The sequence below is a fragment of the Zootermopsis nevadensis genome, unplaced genomic scaffold (assembly GCF_977971745.1).
Source record: "Zootermopsis nevadensis isolate Lab colony 2312 unplaced genomic scaffold, Znev_1.0 Znev_ptg000006l, whole genome shotgun sequence".
Taxonomy (NCBI): domain Eukaryota; kingdom Metazoa; phylum Arthropoda; class Insecta; order Blattodea; family Termopsidae; genus Zootermopsis; species Zootermopsis nevadensis.
The window spans coordinates 1,545,924-1,565,519 of NW_028259138.1; the positions used below are offsets into that span (position 1 = coordinate 1,545,924).

The window sequence follows — 19,596 nt, forward strand, 5'->3', positions numbered from 1 at the left end:
CTATGCTAAGAACTAAATATGTTTTTAAAATGCGTTTAATTTTGTAACCAAAATATTTTGTACAAGAACAGTGAACAATTTAATTCTGTGCTTTTGGTTTGTATAATTTAAACTGTAGTGTTGGGATTATGGGACAGGCATGTGTTCAAGGCATTAAATTAATACTAATCATCTTGCAGTACCATGCTTTTGAAATTAAATAGGTTGTCATAGTAATAACATTCTAGACTTGCATATGCAAGACATACAGTTCTATCATCAGCCCAGTTACCACTACTGATTGAGGTGTCCCATGATTTTCCTTAGTCTTTCCACAAAAAATTCAAGGTCAGCCCCTCTAAATAAGCCATGACCTCCTCTTCCAATCCTTAACCTATTCATAATTTATGAATTATTTCAATTTCATGTTGTGCAACCTCTGCAGTTGGAGCAACAATGTTATATAAATTAGAAATCTCACACCAGATAAATCTGAAGAGGTTGGAGTTGTTTTTATATGTGATAAAGTGTTTCCAGTTTATTAGGGAAAAGCAAAGTTAGTGATTGGTACAATTTGTAAAAACAACAAACTAAAACTAAACTACCTCTTCTTCAAGACAAGCTAAGTGCCAGGTCAGAGACAAAGCCCTTAATATAATGTAAATAAATTGGGTGGGAATCAAAGCAACCCTTGCACTACAACCATTAGCTTATCTTCTGAGCTTCCCCATTCTTCTAATCTGCTAGTAGCCCTGTGCCTACAACAAAGCACAGCATCATACTTAGCAATATCTCGTGATAATTGCCTGGTTTCAGGTAATGCCTGCCCAAATGGCAAAATCATGAAAAGCTCTATATTAAAGAACTTTTTTATTGGTGGCCATAATCAAGACCTCCCTGTAGGTCACTGGGTCCTTAAAAAGGTTTGTGAGGATGGTGCGTTGTTGAAGCAAACTACTTTCTGGACATTATCCATCGTCGAAGATTAAATAAAACACAATAAACAATAAAAATTAAAAGTAAAAGTAAAGCAATTCCACTTTATGTCATGAAGGTGCTTGAGGGCAGAGGAGGTATAGCTCCTACTCATTCTTATGCAAGGCACTAGATGGGAGTGAGACATTACATTGATTAGAACTGGATTATCCATTGTCAATTTGATTTATGAAAATAATGGAAGATGATCATACTCTAAACTACATCAACTGCATGAACTCACAGTGGCTTAAACTGTTGTGAACCAGTATGATTCTTCTGAATGATAATATTAAACACACATCAGAATCAGGGCAGAAGAGGTCAGCTCCAAAATGATTTATCTCATTCCTAACATGGAAAATGTTAAATTAAATATATTACCATATATTTTTTGTAACTTGGTAATGCAATTTACCTTCTTCCTAGCATAGGAAAAGTTAAACTAAATGTGGTGATGAAAACTGGTGATTTAAACTATTATTGAGAATTTATGAAACTTGCTGTGTCTCTGTCTGTTTAACTTTCATGTAACTGTCTTATGTACCCTTTGCTCGCCCATTTACAGCAGAGTCAAATGTAAGGTTATGTTCACAGCTTAAGTTTGTATTTGACTGTTCTCCATAAAACAAGTACGCCACCAAAACCAAGCAGAACACTTAGAGAGTACAGCAACAAAACATACAATTAGAATGTCTTCTCATCTACAGTCTCAAGATTACAAAAACCTACTGAGAAACTCCAGACATGCATTCTAATGTATTAGTTTCTGCATGCATCTGCTTTCAAATCTCCTCTTATAATAAGTAATTCATTTTACCTCACTATAGTATTTCAGAAAACATGTTTGGAGCATTAATAACATAATCTGATATTTTAAATAAAACTTACCTGTGCATTGTAGACCATATGGACACCTTGGAAAACGATATTCTTTGCATGTTCTCCCAAAAAATCCAATATATGTTCCACTTGGGCTTCATATGGAAGCCCTCGAAGTCGTATGCAGTCTTTTCTTGTCCCTGAAGTGATTATATGTTGTGGCAACAGTGGCACTTGGGGTACTTGTGCTATCAGTGGCATTTGTGGTTCATAAGTTTTTGGGTCCATTGACCGATTTAGAACCTGTACAATAACAAATTTCCACAACACAATGTTATAAGTCACTCATACTGCCTGCTCAAAGCTGCACATGGCTTGGTACTGACAATCAGCTGACATCAATGTAACATAACCTCACTACTCATCAATCATGTAGTCTCACAGAGGGCAGCATTAACTTCAAGGACACACTGTTGGCATAACCTACAACTTCATTCACTATGATAATGTTTTAACAATACCGTATTGTTATTATTTTATTTAATTAAATGCCCCCCTTTTACTTAGTCCCTTATCCATAATTGGTTATGAATAAAAAGAAAGATCTGCACAGACAGTGCATTCATTAATCACTAATGTTCCCTAATGCAGTACAATATTTGTAAAGGACATGAGAAACAGGAACAAAACCAGAGAACACTGTGCAAGTCACAAATTTCACAGATAATTCTACTCTAACCATTATATTCACCCTCACAATATCAGTCCTCTCCCAAACTCTTTTTGCATTTACTCTCAGTCATTCACATTAGTGTTCATGGGGCCTTAAAACAGGCAATTATGACACAGTTCTACAAGAGAGAAAGAGAGAGATAGAGAGCATGTACTTGAGTCTCTTTAGCACAAAACATCACATCACCCACATCATACATCACAGAAATTGTGATTCCTTTATACTGCCTATCCTACTGGTTGTTTATATGTAGCAGAACTATTGTAATGGAACTAATTAAAATGTTCATATCATATAAAGCAATAGAGAGTTTAAAACTACTTGACGATGGTGAAGAGTCAATTGAATAAAAATTTCCTTGGATATTATCTATCATCTAGTAAATATAAAACGTAAAACGGCGTTTCGGAGATGGGACTCTACGTCCCACGGATGGATGGTGTGGTGATGTCTTTTTATTCTGGGACTTTCACTTTTTTACTTTGTCCGGAGATAGGGATTAGCTCTATCTAGTGGGCCCAACTGTGTAGGAACCTGAAGACGGAGATAGAGTCCCATCTCCGAAACGTCGCTTTACGTTTTATATTTACTAGATGATGGATAATATCCAAGGAAATTTTTATTCAATTCAATGGAGAGTTGTTTCTGAAGTATTTAGACCAGCAGCCCTTGATAATATTATAGACTTCACATGCCAGACACTCTTCTGAAACAAATATCCTCACAGAATTTGTGGAAAGCAATAACTAAGACTATAAAATATTCATTACTTTACCTATGTATAAACATAATCTACAATTAATTAAATATTCTCATAATGATCCTATACTGTAACTTTATTTTAACATACCAAGTAGAAGTCCAATGAACGCAAGCTGTAAGGAATAAATTAATACTATGATTTAATCCCACAGTTACATTTACACAAAGACTACAAATGTAATTCCAGACAGCTCCAATCTCTTAGTGTGTTCACTACATTACAATTATAGCCAGTGGTAACAGATGAATAAAATGTGCAGTTTAAAATGCTGCAGTTATAATGTGAATTAGGTAATAAAGTCTCACAGAAATTTTCACGGATATAAAATATGTGACTGCATGCTGAGTAATTTTGGTACTCCTATCTCAACATTTTCCGTCTTTATAACAATAAGAATAAACAATCTTTTTTCTCAAAGTTCTATTCACAAAGGTGTCATAAAAAGTGGTATATCTGAAACCTGAATCATGCTGTTTAATAACACTGCATTAAAATATACAAAACTATAATTTTACCTGCTGTTTCATATGGGTGTGAAACTTGGTCTACCGCCCTAAAAAAAGAACATGGACTGATGATGTTCAAGAATGAAGTGCTGAGGAAAATATTTAAACTTAAGACAGAAGGAGTTACAGGAGACTGGAAAAATTGCATGATGAGATTCGTAACTTTTCCTAGTCCCCATTTACTATTAGGGTGATCAAATCAAGGGGTACAAATAAGCATATCATGCAGCATGCATTGGAGAGTTGACAAATTCATACAAAACTGTACTCGGAAAACATGAAGGGAGGAGACCACTGAGAAGCTGTAACCCCCCCCCCCCCCCCACACACACACACACACACACACACATATATTATAATTTTTGTTATCTTCACAGGTCAGTCAGGCATCCACATGGGTCATATGCTGCTTATACTGTTCACCTCTGCTCTCACCTGTTGGACCTCAGCTGTCGTGCTGCGAAAGAGTTCAATGTAGCGAGAGCCAATGAGTTCACGATGCTTGCTAAGAGCTTTGCCTGCATCCTCCTCCTGATTAAAGAGAACGAATGCATCACCTGTCGCTCGGCCATCAGGCTTCTTTACAAATAGTACCCCTTTTTCACCATCCATCACCTGACAGGAATTTTCACCTGCCTCAAAAAAGTCCAGCTGAAACAGATGAAAATAATATAAAATATAACCACTCAACAATGGCATGTGCATTCATGTTCCTCAAAGTAGGGTAGGCCTGCATCATTTTCAAAATAAATTTTTGATTCGTCCAAATTTAAAGCTAACTGCACCAGAATGCCCAACTAAGTAGACTTTTGTTCCCCCAACAGTCACCTGAAAATGAAATAGAGCCAATCTCTAAACTTTCTGGTTTAAAGACATTTAGATGGATATAGCCCAACAGAATAATTACATATGATATGTCACACCATTGCCAGAAACATTTAAACTTTGTTTATTTAGCCAAATTTAACCGTCTGAATCTTCACATTCAAAATTATTCTTATCACGCTGTAGAAGTTTTATAAATCTTTACTAAATGTTTTACTCTAAAAATGGATAATTAGTCCACTGTAAGTGGGATTTATATCCACATTTGCACTGTTTGAATTACCAAATGCTATGTACGCCTTAAACTGCATGGCTACCAGCAACAGTTTTCACTGAAAACTAAAACTTACAAATGTTGATCACGGTCTTACGGACTGTGACGCCACATAGTCTTGTATATGGTTACCAATGTTTTTGGAGAAATGTACTACCTATTTCTTTAGGGTACCACCTGCAAGACCTCATGATGCTCCAACCCAGGAGACCAACATCATCCATCGCCTTAACTGCTGTGAGAACCTAAAAAATCCTTAAATATTACGTTGTTGGATGTCAGTTACTTACGACTTGCTTCGCTGTGCAGTCATATGGTAGTCCACGCATCCTGACAATAACCTGTCCTCCTCTAGACAGAAAAGCATGGGCTTCATTATTGCTACCTGCAAACATCACAAAAATGAATTTACTACAGCATTTCTAGTACAAAAATGCATATTCTGTTCTATTTCCTTTCTTTTCGTGTTTCTTCATCAGTTTACTTGGTATTAATTCACTTTCTGCAGAACTCTATTAAGATGGTGGACATCATTAAATGAAGGATTTTGAAGTTTTACATCATACGATACAGAATGTCCCAAAAAGAAGTATACACTAAGTATGAATATAAAAGTGGAAAGAAGTGTTGCTTTGGCACAAAATTCAGTACATACAATTATTTTTTCCTCTTTTGAAGTTTTCATCTTCCATTTCCGAAAACCATCATGAATTGATTTCACTTCCTTGATAGCGCTGTTTCATTATACTTATATTCTAGTAAAACCTGTCATCTTGTTCATCACCAAAGTTTTCAATAACCAGGTGTAAATGTAAAATGTAAATTTTGAGGGACATTAGGCATCCCAACTTCCTGTAGCTACACAGCAGTTCTTCTACAATTCGTTTTTTTAGTTCTTTTCTTTTTTTACTAACCACATTCATTATGCAAAGTTTTCTAATGTGTTAACTAGAAAAGAACCCTTCTTTGAGTTATGCATCACTTCATTTCATAAACTTTGCTTTCAGTAATTAAGACCATGACTATTTTTGTCCAAAGCCTTCACACAGTTTTTCATTAAGTTTTGAGTTTTATATACTATGAAGGAAGAAGTACCACTGCTCTTCCCAGCAACATAGTTGTCTCTCACTGGCCAATCCTTAACAAGACTGTGCTGTTCTATTGCCCAATTATCCCATATGCAGAGTGAACAACAATACTTGCTAAAGCCATCCTGTAATTCAAGCAAATATGATGACCTTCAAATGAACAAATAACTGGCAAAGACTTTTGTTTCTCATATTAACTGCATTCATTATGTAGGACATACTTCCATAAGATTCCTTCATACCAAAAGGATCGGCTGCAGGTATTGAAGGCTTCTTGTTCTACTTGCGTAACAAAATTGTCTTTAACTTACTTTAGATGAATTAATAAATAACCACCATAATCAGTAGTCCAATTATTTCTAGGCAAACACAAAAGGATTTTTGCAGATCATAAAAGTTTGAACATTTTTGATTTATCTCTGTGAATACAGAAATATTTGTAATTCAGCCACCAAATTCCATTGTTTCAGCCTCGATCAAAGAAGTTATGTTTATTGCTCTGAAAGATTTTATCACATAGTAAATCATTAAGCTCATTATTCTCAGTTAGGTACGGTTCTTGGCTACTCTGTAGAATGTAACTTAGACCAAAGGATATCGATAAACCTTCCATACAGTCCTTTTCTTCTTCATCAACAACAGAATGTTTTTTTGCAGTTACAGCCATCAAAGGATCTCTGTGTGGTACTGACTTTATTGCAAGATTGTTATTAGGTGCTAATTTTATTTTTGCTGCTCCTCAAGAAGACTGGAATTTCTGTTCAGACAGAAATAGTAGTCTTCAAGGTAGCCGGTTGGTTTATGCCATATCATGGCATGAACCTTTTCTTTCCTTTCATTCATTCAATCAAGTTTACACAGCACAATATGTAGCACACATGTGCTGTTAAACTTTGTTCCTAATTTCCCAAGCAGCAACCAAAATAAAGGAAACAGGCTTGTTTCATCATCTTTGTTACAGACCGAAATTGCGGCTTTTACGTAATCTGTCCATATGTGCAACAAAATCAGTCTGGCGAATTCACAAAGCCATGATGTTTCTCTATATTAATTATATTAAGACTAGCACACAAAAAAGGCAGAAGACACAACGATCCTCAGAGGATATTACTAGCACCTAGCAGGCAAGTGACTGTTATGATACACAGCTTCCACCCTCTGGTTCTGTCAACATTCACTAATGGATGCTTATTTTACAAATATATGTAGAGAAAACTGTCATTTCAGTTTCATTTTACAATTTTCGCATCCAGATTTGTAGTCAGAATTAATTTAAAAGTTACCTTCTTTTGTGTTGCCATTAACTTGTTGCCCTGTGTTCATTCTCTCAGATCATTTTGAAATTTCCTAAGATGCTACATCAGTTAAATTCACTTCACGTCTTCACAAAATATTTCTGTAAGAACTATTTTAATATTTTACTATCAACTACATCTACTTAAAACTTTGCATACCGTGTAGTGTATTAGAATATAAAATAAGTAAACAAACAACTATTAACACTATAAAAAGACACTATTGCCATACGCGTTTCAACCTCAAGAGGTCATCATCAGTGTCATCAAGGAAATTAATTAATTTAATCAAATGGTTACTTATTTTATATTCTAACTGCATCCTTCCCACAAGGTTTTTCAACCAAAATTTTATACAGATCTCTTGCCTTTCAACGCAAACTAAGAGATCCGCCCTTCTCATCTGTGACTTAAATTCCCTAAGAACATAAAATTAAGAGTAAGAACTGAAAAATAGACTGTGTTCTTTGGATTTTTGTTTCAAACAAAACGCTGTTAGAAACAGACTTCTGTATTCATTAATATTCCTATACCACTACTTATTGCCATCTGCTCACCTCCTGCCACATTTATGAAGTCTTCACCAGATGCCTTGTAAACTTCGATGTAGCGATTACCAATATGGTGCTTATGCCTCTTAAGAGCCATATCGCGGTGTTCCTGGTTGATGAATCGGACAAGAGCTTCACCGTTTCGGCGACCCTGGGGGCTCAAACACAAAGCTACTCCACCCCTGGAAACCACAAGTTCAAACTCCTGATGTACAACTAAACTAGCATTCCTTTTATTCAAATCAGATACTTCTAATGTGTTAAAAGAAGCGATTTTCCTCTGCAACATTTAACACGGTGGATAAAGCATTTTAAAAAGATATGTTACAAAGGCAGACACACTGCTTTTAATCATTATCACATTTCCTCCTTATGAGCCGGAACAGCTCAGTCAGTATAGTGACTAGCTACGGGCTGGACGACCGGGGTTCGATCCCCGACGGGGCAGAGGATTTTTCCTCTAGCCTCTGCGTCCAGACCGGCTCTGGGGCCCACCCAGCCTCCTCCACAATGGGTACTGGGATCCTTTCCCGGGGGTAAAGCCGGCCGGGGCGTGATGCTGACCACTCACCCCCATCTAGTGCCAAGGTCAAGAAAGAAAGGAGCTATACCTCCACTCACCCCAAGCGACTTTACGGCACGTAGCGGGACAAACTTTACTTTACATTACATTTCCTCCTTATGTTATGGTACTCTATATATATATATATACTGTGTAAATTTACGCAAAAAATCCTCGCTTCTTCCTACATGCATCCAATATTTACATCAACAGTGCTATATCAATTATAAGTCTGCAGGGCCCATGTCCAGAGATTCTTATATTTCAGGATATCCTCCAATGATGAATTTGTCAGTCTTTTTAAGATTACCCTCCCTTTAAAAAATTCTAAGTTGAAAGAATAATGGACCCGAAATTTGATCATAGCTAAAGAGTCATTATTTTGAAAAATGTGCGTGTGTGTGTACACACACACACACACTCTTTGTGAACCAACAAGCAGAATGCATAAACAATAATTATTACAATTTGACAATAAGCTTTCACCTTTAATACCACAGTCAGAAACAAATATATACATCTTTTGACATCACATTCCCCCCCCCCCCCCCCCAATATTTGAACAGGTTGCCAAAAAAGTGTGCAATAAGGAAAGACAAAATACATCTTATCTTACAGTAGAGGAGAGGATCTCATTATTATGAATGATAAAGAGTTATTGCTCTGTAAACCATTACATAATTCATCAAATGTCCTCAAGATCTACTGCCCAAAATCTGCAAAAACTGTTTCGATACAAAACTTTTAAAACGGAACTAACACCAATTACGAAAAAAAGTTAGAATTAAACAAAATTACTAATATATCCATACAATTTAATTAACTGTTACGACGACATAAAAAATGCATCCTAGTGTGCTGTACAGCATTCTATAGAAGCTTCCTCTTTCTAAAATTGTCACAAGGCAATTCATTAACAAACTAAGCCACATAATTTTTTCTTTGATATATATAATATTAATTCATAAATTTATCAACAAATGTTGTTTTGCCCCCCCCCCCCCCAGATGCATTTCATTATTATTTATGAAAGCAATTTTGTTTACCCTAGGATCAACTTTGTTACTTCATACTTACGAGATAAAAACACTGGTATTTTCATGTCATGCTACTTTCTTCTCACACACACATATAAAATGCTCCAGATACTCAGCTGCCTTTCTAAATCTTTCTATCTTAAAGGCAAGATAAAAAATGCATTCAGCAACATTCAACAATCAATGCTTAGAAAGTTAAAACTGAAGGCAACCAAATTAATTAACATGACTCTTTATGAAATGGGGCCACTACAAAGTGTACACAATTTGTGCACAAAAACCAGTTACGATCCTCATATATTTCATTGTCATATACGCCATTTTCTTTCATGTGACTCTACACAAAGCATATAAATTAACAAAATAAACAAGTCATGTCAGTCAGCCCACAAATTTCACTTCTGAAACAGCTCAACAGATTTCAAAGAAATATTATATTAAAGTCCACAGTGCAACAACCTAGACCAGTGGTATTCAACCTTTTTTGTTCGCGTACCCACAGATATAATTTCTCTTCAACTTTGTACCCCCAAAATTTGTTGATGTATAATTCAAGTTATACATAGTATATAATCTACATCTAAAATAAATTAAGTAAATTACATTACTGATTATTCAGTGTTTATCATAAAATAATATAAATATATTTTTAAATTTCACGTACCCCCTAAGATGTCTTTGCGTACCCCCGGGGGTACGCGTACCCCAGTTTGAATACCACTGACCTAGAAGACAGCCATCTTAATTCTCAAAAATAGCTTATATACAAAAAATTAGTTTTACTGGAGTACCAGTATATCTTTCTGTTCATATTGATTTCTGCATTATGTTCCATGGCCACTGGGTCTTCACTAGAAAAATGCTGTAACTACACGACACCATGAAATTATGAAAACCTTTATTATAACCAAAAATATTTGCTCAGTTTTAACAGTAGTGTCACTCTGTAGTCCCTATTACAGGAAGCAAGGAACAAACAGGTACGTGATTAATGAGCCCTAGGGAAGACTCTCTGTGGACAAGAAGTACACTCAGCAAAAGATGTACTTACTTTGCAACATTCAGGCCACGAAAAAACTTGGCAATATCTTGATCTGAGGATTGCCACGGAAGACCTCTTGCACGAACAACACAACTGTTGTCTACCTCCTCATTCTTTGAGCTGCAACAACAAAACATGTCAGATTAGTCACAAATAGCTAGATATTTGAAGAACAAATGTGTTGAGGAAAATATTGGGATCTAAGAGGAATGAAGTATGTGGGCAACATAGGATATTACATAAGAACTCTGCCAATAATAAAGCTCATATGATATTGTTAAGGTAGGGAAATCAAAGTTAGTATTGGCTGAAAAGAAGAGAAGATATAGTAGTAATAACTGATCACATTTCCTACTTCAGCATGTAAAATCACAGCAAAAATGTTGGTTCTACTGTTGGGATAAGTATTCATGGCATCATACAAATAAAGCCACAACAACTGAAATATCAAATTGTTCACTTAAAGTTCTGTTTTACTAACCGCATGCTGTTGTACGCACTGGAACAAGGGTGAAAGTATCGGGGAGATTTCACAGTGTCTTGGTCAGGCAACTAAGGCGTAAGTAGGGAAGCAGTGGCAGTTAAACAAGCGTGTGTTTTCGTCCCGACGGAAATATGAGTGATCCGTTACGTTTTGTGTAAAGTTCGACAAAATCGCGATTGTTTGGAAACACTGCGAGGCTCTCGTCGGAGAAGACACGAACTTTGGCCTCATGCCTACCCCTTCGATCTTGCATCACGACAATGACCCTCGCTGTCCGGGAGTTTCTGACCAAACATCTTTCCTGAAACTGGAACATACGCCATATTTGCCAGACTTTTCCCGTGCGACTTTTGGCTATTCCCAAAACTGCAGACCGCTTTGAAGGATCACAGATTTTCATCCATTGCCGACATTCAGGGACATGCAACAACCATCCTGAAGAGAAGTTCCAGAAATGTTTTGAGCAGTGGTAACACCGACTCACGAAGTGTATTGGTGGGCAAGGAGATTACTTCGAAGGTGTCAATAACCATTAATGTGTGAGCTATTAAATACAGCTTTTACGGTGCCAATCCGGGAAGTTAATTGTCACACCTCCTGTTCTCATTAGGATCAGCAATTGCATTAAACCTCCATCAGTCCGGTAAGGTTCTCCAGTTTGGATTATACTGGACTTCTAAAGGTTTTCTTTGGGATTTTATACGATTCATTGACTTTGATGTCAATTTACTGCATATACAAGTCAATTATTGCAAGACTATTCGCTCTAATACCACAATTACCACAGTAGAAATTGTTTTTGTTGCAGTTATTAAATATTCGTTATACTAAAATATGTTTCAAAGAGTTACACACAAACGAGCCCTAATTTTAGGCCATGTATCGGTGTTCTGTAATCTTAAACTTCAAACCCCATTCACAGAAGTAATACAGTGAAAGATTGGCGAGAATAACCTGTCATTTGTTCACTTTGTATATAGAATTCATAATACACACTCGGTTATAACGAGATCCAAGGGACCGACCGACTCTTTATATCCGTTATTGCAGCTACGAGTATATGTTGCTTTTGTGGCTACTCACTACTTTTATCACACATACGCGCATAGATATATATTTTTTTAAAAAAATTCCTAGTGTTTGTCCAAAGTTTTAAAAAGACATGTTCACTCACGAAGATTTGAAATTGCACTGAATTTGAAATCTGAATGTTTCAAATCGATACAGAAAAATTGCATTGGTTAGCTTGCCAGGTAGTTCCTCTCCCTAGGTCTTCTGAGAATCCATAACGTTAGGGAAGTAAGGATTAAGAATTATTTTTTTTTGGGGGGGGGGGACAAAACCTCAATGTCACGTGCGTAGGACATGCTCTATTCAAACGAGGCGGCGGTGTAGCGGAATCATTGTGCCCTCTCCCGCCATGGGTAACCATTCGGACCACTATACATTTACCCTGATACCTGAGAACCCCCGTAGGTCCTCGGCACCCCCTCCACGCAGGGTCTACGGGGATTTCCGCTACACTGGAACAAGGGCTATGCTCTTAAATGAGATTATGATAACGGAAATCGAACCAAACACACTAAGAATGTTGACTGTAAATATCTTTAAAGGGGTTAGAAATTGCTATTGGCGGGGATGTGGAAAGAGATGTCACAAACGGGAAAAACAATAATGAGCACAATGCCATCAAGATGTATAGGGACAGTGGAGGGTTAGCTCCATTCATTCTTAATTTCGGCAGTAGGTGAACGTGAGCGGTTAGCTTTACGCTCTGACAGCTTTACTCCCGGGGAAAACCATCTCTAAGATTTGAGGTTTTCACGACGGTGAGTCTGGGTTGTTGCGCCGTATAGTTTCAGAGGTCCTTGCTGCATCCATCATCAGGGCGATAAGTAATTACGCTTTCTCAAACATTACTCCACGTCGCAACAACCCAGCAGACAGCCATCTTCTGAAAAAGCATCTGTTACCCAATGGACAAAAGACACGGTGCTGGCCAGCATAAAGAAAATGAACCTGCGTGGAACCAAAATCCAGTGGTTATGCATGAGTTATGTCAGCACACGAAGTGTTCATGATGGAATCAGAACTACAGTTCAGAATCTTAATGTCAAGCTAACTCCATGAAGCACAGCTCTTGAGAATGAGCCGGGATAGCTCAGTCAGTATAGTGACTAGCTACGGGCTGGACGACCGGGGTTCGATCCCCGACGGGGGCAGAGGATTTTTCCTCTAGCCTCTGCGTCCAGACCGGCTCTGGGGCCCACCCAGCCTCCTCTACAATGGGTATCGGGGTCCTTTCCCGGGGGTAAAGCCGGCCGGGGCGTGATGCTGACCACTCACCCCCATCTAGTGCCGAGGTCAAGGAAGAGAGGAGCTATACCTCCACTCACCCCAAACGCCTACATGGCGTATAGTGGGACAAACTTTACTTTACAGCTCTTGAGAAGCTAACGCACAGTACTCTCAGCCAGTCAAGAAATTCCCTGCCTTTTACAGAATGAGAGATAATAATTCTGTTCACATAGGTCCTTATGCTGAGCCAGACAAATCCAATCCGCACTCCCAAACCCTAGTTCTCAGAGATTAATTTTAATATGATCCTCCCACCTGCATCTACATCTTTCGAGGGCTCTCATCCCATCGGGCTTATCAACAAAAATAATGCACTCATCTCTTGTCTCCCTCAATGCATGCGTGCTACATACCCAACCCAACCCAACCTCATTGATTTCATCACCCTAAAACAAATTAGTTAAGATCACCAACTACGGAGCTCCTCATTACGCAGTTTTCCCCAGCCGCCCGTAACTTCATCCCTTCTATGTCCAAATATTGCCCTAAGCACCCTGTTCCCAGACACTCTCAGTCTGTGGTCTAATAACATGAGAAACAAGGTTTCGCACCAATACAAAATAATGGGTAAAATTATAGTTGTGTGTCTTTACTTTTGTTGTCAGTAGACGGGAAGACAAAGACTTCGAACTTTTTCACACTTTAAAAAGATTTGTCAGCTGTAGTCTGGCGATGAGACACGAACACGTACTTCGTTTTCTCTGCCTTTACTTTTAAACCAAATTCTTATTAGTATCTAATAGTTCTTATGGGACGACTAATAAATAAAGAGCTATAAAGAAATCGTAGGAAGTGGTTGTGGCCTAATTATAAGGTGTTATCCTGGCATTTTCCTGGAGGATTAAGGAAAACCACAAACAACTTAGTCTTTACAGTCGACCTCCAGGCCGAAATTTGAACCCAAGGATACGTAGGAGTGTCTGTTAATCACGCGACTTGTCGTTCAGTGATATGAAGATGGAATAATTCCAGTCGCCGCTTATCGTAAGACAAAACTTAAGATATCTGTGTCTGGTTCAGTCTTGTATTTGAGTTACGACACTTTTTCAACTGCTTAGGTCAGAGGTTCCCAAAGTGTGGGGAGCGCGCCCCGGGGTGGGGGTGGGGGCGAGTGGTTTTCTGGGGGAGCGTGTTGTTTGTATGAAAAACCTTTTTTAACGAAATATGGAGAAACATTTTTAACATCCTTTGCTTGGTTGAGGCAGTTTAGTTGTCTTACAGTGCTACATACTCATAGCTAAATTTTATGTCAAATGTGTTTGCTTGCAATTGTTCTGGAAGGGGGGCGTGAAATTTATGAAATGTTTTAAGGGGGCGCAAAGTATAGAAGTTTGGGAACCTCTGGCTTAGGTTGTATAACTTTAAATTTGAACACACTCATCACGAAGTGTGATGACGTGGTGTTACCCCAGCATTTACGTAGGGAAGCTCTGCGAGTACAGCCGAGCTCAGGTCTCTCGACGATCCAGGAGCCCGTGTAGTATGCATCAGCGCCAACCAGTATGCGATATAGCAGCTAACCAGACAGAATCAACAGGTTGACGATTAGCAATGATGGAATGGAGTTATTAGTTTCTTGTTTCTAGCCCAACCTGTGCAGACTCGTTTAGAGCTGAACACGATTTGGTGACACTCGGCTGGTTCATGTCAAAATTAAAGTGGCGAAGAAATACGGAACCAAGAAAAGTGCATGTTTTTGACTTTTTCCATTGTCTCGTTTTTAGTTACTGATGTCGATTTGTTGCTACATAAACATTCCTTTTCGCCCGCCCCATGTTGTCTTACATTTTACAAAAGAATTGCGGTGGCAAAAGTTGCGTAATTTTTCGCAGATCTGTTTCCATGCACCACTTCAAGATTCTGACGACTCACATTAACGCTACTTCTGTATGCATAATCTACGTGGGCCTACGTATAATACTGTAGGGGTCGTCTGTCTGTACACCTTTGACCAAAGGGTGCCTAAATTGGGTCTAAATTAAACTTACTTTTTAAACCGTGTAAATAAACTTTAAGGAAAACAAACTATTTATTTTCGGCAATATGGCGAAGAAACATTTGGACACAGGTACCCAAAAATATTGAACGAAACGAAGCGATGTCATGCCAGTGAAAACATGTTCTTACGCGGTTAACTATGGCAATAAATGACGAAGTTAAATTTCCACTTACCTAACATCTGCAGGTTAATCCAAATTTGTCGTAATTAATCGTACCACCTTCTTGGAAGAAGCAGCACTCGAACACTATCACAAACCACTCAATACAGTGTTAATTAAAACCACATAACTTAAGGCTTTATAAATGAATACACTCAAAATCCGATCATTCCCCATTTGAAAACGGTATCTCAGAAACAGTGCAGTGACGCAAATGCCCCGTTGGAATAAAAGCCATACTGCGTTATGGAAATAAAGCCTAAAAGATGTGGTAAGGTCCAGAACAGAATGCCGTCTGCTAGTACTATATCGGACTGTAGCCCTGCGGATAACACAGATTAAGGAGGGACTGATAGCAAGGAATGGGGGATCTTACATATTATTAGGAGAAGTGATTACTGACAAGTGGCGGACTACAGCTACTGTTCTTGTTTGCATGTGAACACCTGCTCCGTCGTGCATTCAAATGGACTACATCAGCGGTTCTCAACCTTTTTCGCGGACGTACCAATAATTCTAATTTAACATATTAAATGTACCACTAACCAGATGCGTTCAGGTAAAACTGTTATATGTGTAAATATTAACTTTTGATTTTCTTACATTGGCTCGCGTACCACCAGTGGTATGCGTACCGTAGGTTGATAAACGCTAGACTACACATTTTTCACGTGTTTTTGTGCCATTCTGCATACCTCATTGGCCTTTGTTACAGTCTATTGCAAATAAAAGTATACTGTTACCAAGTTAATCATAGTACAATTACTGATATCACAATGATAGATCCAAATGATTGTATCTAATACTTCGTTATATAACCATTTCGAAAAATGTTAGAAATAAATTGTCTTAATGAGATATACATTTCACGAGAACATATTAAGATTTTTTACACAATGGACCGTAAGTAAGTAGGTCCCTTGTCAGTGACCAGAGGCTATGGACAGAATAAACGGTGTCCAGATATGGTGAGTAGCTATTAATATACTGAATAAGCAATTGCGGACAGCCGACATGTTGTGGTCCCCTAGTGTGCGTTTTACGCGGAAGGCTATCAACCCCCCACCGTAAAATACCAGCATGTCAAAAGAACACAAGCTCAGAGTTAGATGGATTTCTTGGAAAATGCATGCAAAGTGCGGTCGGCAATAAAATAACAAGTTAGGAAATGTGGCCTATGCATAGAGGAACAATTCTAGCGCGTTAATTGTATTGGTCCTGGATTTTCAATTCGTGAATGTTAGCTTAAAGTAGCGTTAGCATGTTCCGACAGAAAAAAAGCCCCATAAATTTCGATTTTTTCCGTATATTGCCAGTGACGTCATATTTGTCTGGAGTGAGTTACCGTTGCATGGGCTGGGTGTCTGACACCTGCACGGGTGATGGAATTATCACGGGTGAATGTGGGGTCTACAGCTCCGGACGCGCCCACGCGATTTCAAGGTCACTTCCGCGTGCAGAAACGCATGTAATGTTAACGTAAAGTGTTCGATGTTGTCATATGTTAATTAAAACTGGAATGATTCCAAAAAATTTAGTAAAACTCTTTAAAAAATCTCATTAAAACCCAGTTGGCGAATCTAGGGTTGTTAGATGCAGACTGATAAGCTACATAATTCCTATTTGAAACATTTTTCAGTATGGTCTACCTTTAACAAATAAAGAGGAAAAATTAGGTATCTCTCAGTAAGAGCCATGACACTCTACGTCATAATTTTTAGCGCTAATTTGTTGGTACAAGATTGTAGCAAAATATGAAAAACATTAAAGAAATTAAACTGGTTCGTATGTGTAATAAATGATCATCAGAAACAGACGAGGAATGCAAATTCGAAAGCATTTGGGAAATATGTGAACCCCGCTGTAGTAATTCTTAAACCTTGTCAATTTAAAGAATGACGTTAATTTACTCTAGCGAGACCGCTTTTAAATGCACAGGAGAAGGAGAGAATAATTATTTTGCACGCCTTCTTAGAACGAACACATCGGCACGGCACGGCTCGTCGTCATGTTGCGGCAGACGCCCAGATACGAAAAATGAATAATCAGACAGTCCTTCACCTTGAGAGTTGGTCGGAAAATTACGAGCTCCTCGTAGCATGTCACGAAACGCCAAAGAGGACCTCACATTATGGACGGTTATTTCGACATGTCCCTTAGTAACGGCAAAGGACATGATATTTGAAGCAAATAATTTCACGAGTCTCTACAGTGGAGGCCCACTGAAATAAGTAAAAGACTGGTAACAGGGTGCTGAAGATAAAATTTAAACCTAAAACAGAGGGAGTAATTAAGAGGACGAAAGACACTGTGTTACGATGAGCTTCATAATTTATACCATTCACCGAATACCACTGATGTGGCCGACACAAACGACAGTGGCCGAGCTTTGGACGCGTCTGCACGTCTATCACGTGACCTCGTCGGCCAATCAGCCTCAGAGAGTAGTGTATAAAGAATTCAGTTACTTCAAGCGTGAAGCAGACGCTATTTGTGTGTGTGTGTGTCTGAACCACCCGCCTTTGTTCGCGTCGGTTAGCATAGGGTGATGAAAACAAGAATGAGATAGGCGACACATGCAGTACGAATAAGAGAGAAGCGAAAAACATACAAACTTCGCAGGGAAAACATAAAAGGACGCAGGCTCAGACTGAGGTACAATGTTAAAACTGGTCTGATAGAAATGGCAGGATCTTTCAAAGACGGTATGAACGTTAGGTTTTAATAAAAGGAAAGGATATTTCTTGTCAGCTGAGAGACGATCAGATTCAGATTGACCCTTCGCGTAATTGTATTTACGAACATGTAATGGGGTGGTCATTTCTGTCCATCTGGATATTCCATTTGCAAAACTTATTTACAACGCAATGGTGACATGCGGTATTAGGGGTTTGTAATATATTTCTATTCCCTTCACGGGCTTAAATTAAAGAACGCTCAGATATTTTGAATACAGTAGTAAGCCAAGTACAGTTATTTTCTTAAACAGCAACGGGTTTCGTAAATACTGTTTGGTAATAGCAGTTACAACAGTCTTCTTAAAATGTCTCATCATCTTATTCTGAAATTCCTACGATGTGTACACAAATAATGTTTCGCAACTACTCTCTAGTGTTTGAACACAATGCACCAATGCCGCTAACACGAAAGCCCCCGTCCCCTCAATCCTGCTCAAATGTAAACTTGTCCTGGACCAGTTCCATCTTCGTCTCTTTGTCAAAATGTGCCTTCCTACGATAAGTCTTCAAGCTACCTTCCATGTGGCCGTTTTCCAAGACGATTCCCTACCAAACTTCGGTATGCATTCCCTGTCTCTTTAATCAAAGCTACACGCCCAGCCCAAAGAAAGCTCCTAAATTTCGCTAGCCTGTTAGGAAGTTTCTCATTACATGGTATCTTACATTCCCGGGTTGCTTCGTCCTTCGTATTCTTTTTATTTTGTCTTAAAGCGCTTCTAATTTACATTAATTCCTTAAAATAAGAAAATACTTTTCACAACCGTATAAAACAAGTGGCAAAAACAGATTTAGATTGCGTCACTCTGCCCACCCTTTGTCATGCCACGCCAGTGAGGCGATATGGGTGGGCATTTGAAAAAAATAAAAGAACTGAAGAAATATAAGAAAGAAGAAAAGAAGGAAAGAACGTCACTGACGGTAATCTCCGCCACTGCACACGCAGTTCTAAAGTGCAGTCTTAAGCCATCAGAGGGAGGGGATAGGTCTTGAATCTTGACCCCTGCGTGTCCCTATCTTCAGCTTTATCTAGCCGATTCCACTTCAGTTCACACAGCAACACACATTTAAAATCCATCACATCTTGCATTACTTGAAGCCTCTCGAATACTTGAGGGCAACGCCCCATTCGTCCAAACTGAGACCAGTTTCTTCACTGATTTGTTCAGTGGTTCGCTCTGAAACTACTCTTTAACTGCTGTTACCTGCAGGAAGAACTGTCTGATGATGGAGGCAATAAACACATCTGAAACATCGGTCAACGTGTACCAGCGCCGCAACATCTCAGAAGACAGACATCTTCGAAAGGATATTGAACTAGACAGACACAGGGCAGAGTCAAATGGTAGGATTTGGTTAACAGGGTCATGAAGGACTGAATTCCACCGAAGGCAGATGAAAAATTTCC

At 38.5% G+C, this 19,596-nt stretch overlaps 1 protein-coding gene across 6 annotated transcripts in view; it reads right to left on the reverse strand.

The window, feature by feature from the left end:
• The window catches only part of fus (epithelial splicing regulatory protein fusilli), a 186,956-nt gene that overhangs the window by 37,233 nt on the left and 130,127 nt on the right, over positions 1-19,596 (reverse strand). For all 6 annotated transcript variants that reach the window (XR_015533764.1, XM_022060424.2, XM_022060416.2 and 3 more), the window contains exons 6-10: positions 10,462-10,572; positions 7,818-7,993; positions 5,168-5,262; positions 4,214-4,429; positions 1,846-2,079 (exon numbers count right to left, since the gene is read on the reverse strand). Coding sequence is in view for 5 of the 6 variants with exons in the window: in XM_022060424.2 (XP_021916116.1) it covers positions 1,846-2,079; positions 4,214-4,429; positions 5,168-5,262; positions 7,818-7,993; positions 10,462-10,572 (832 nt within the window). In the remaining variant the exon portion in view is untranslated. The remainder of the gene's footprint in view (positions 1-1,845; positions 2,080-4,213; positions 4,430-5,167; positions 5,263-7,817; positions 7,994-10,461; positions 10,573-19,596) is intronic.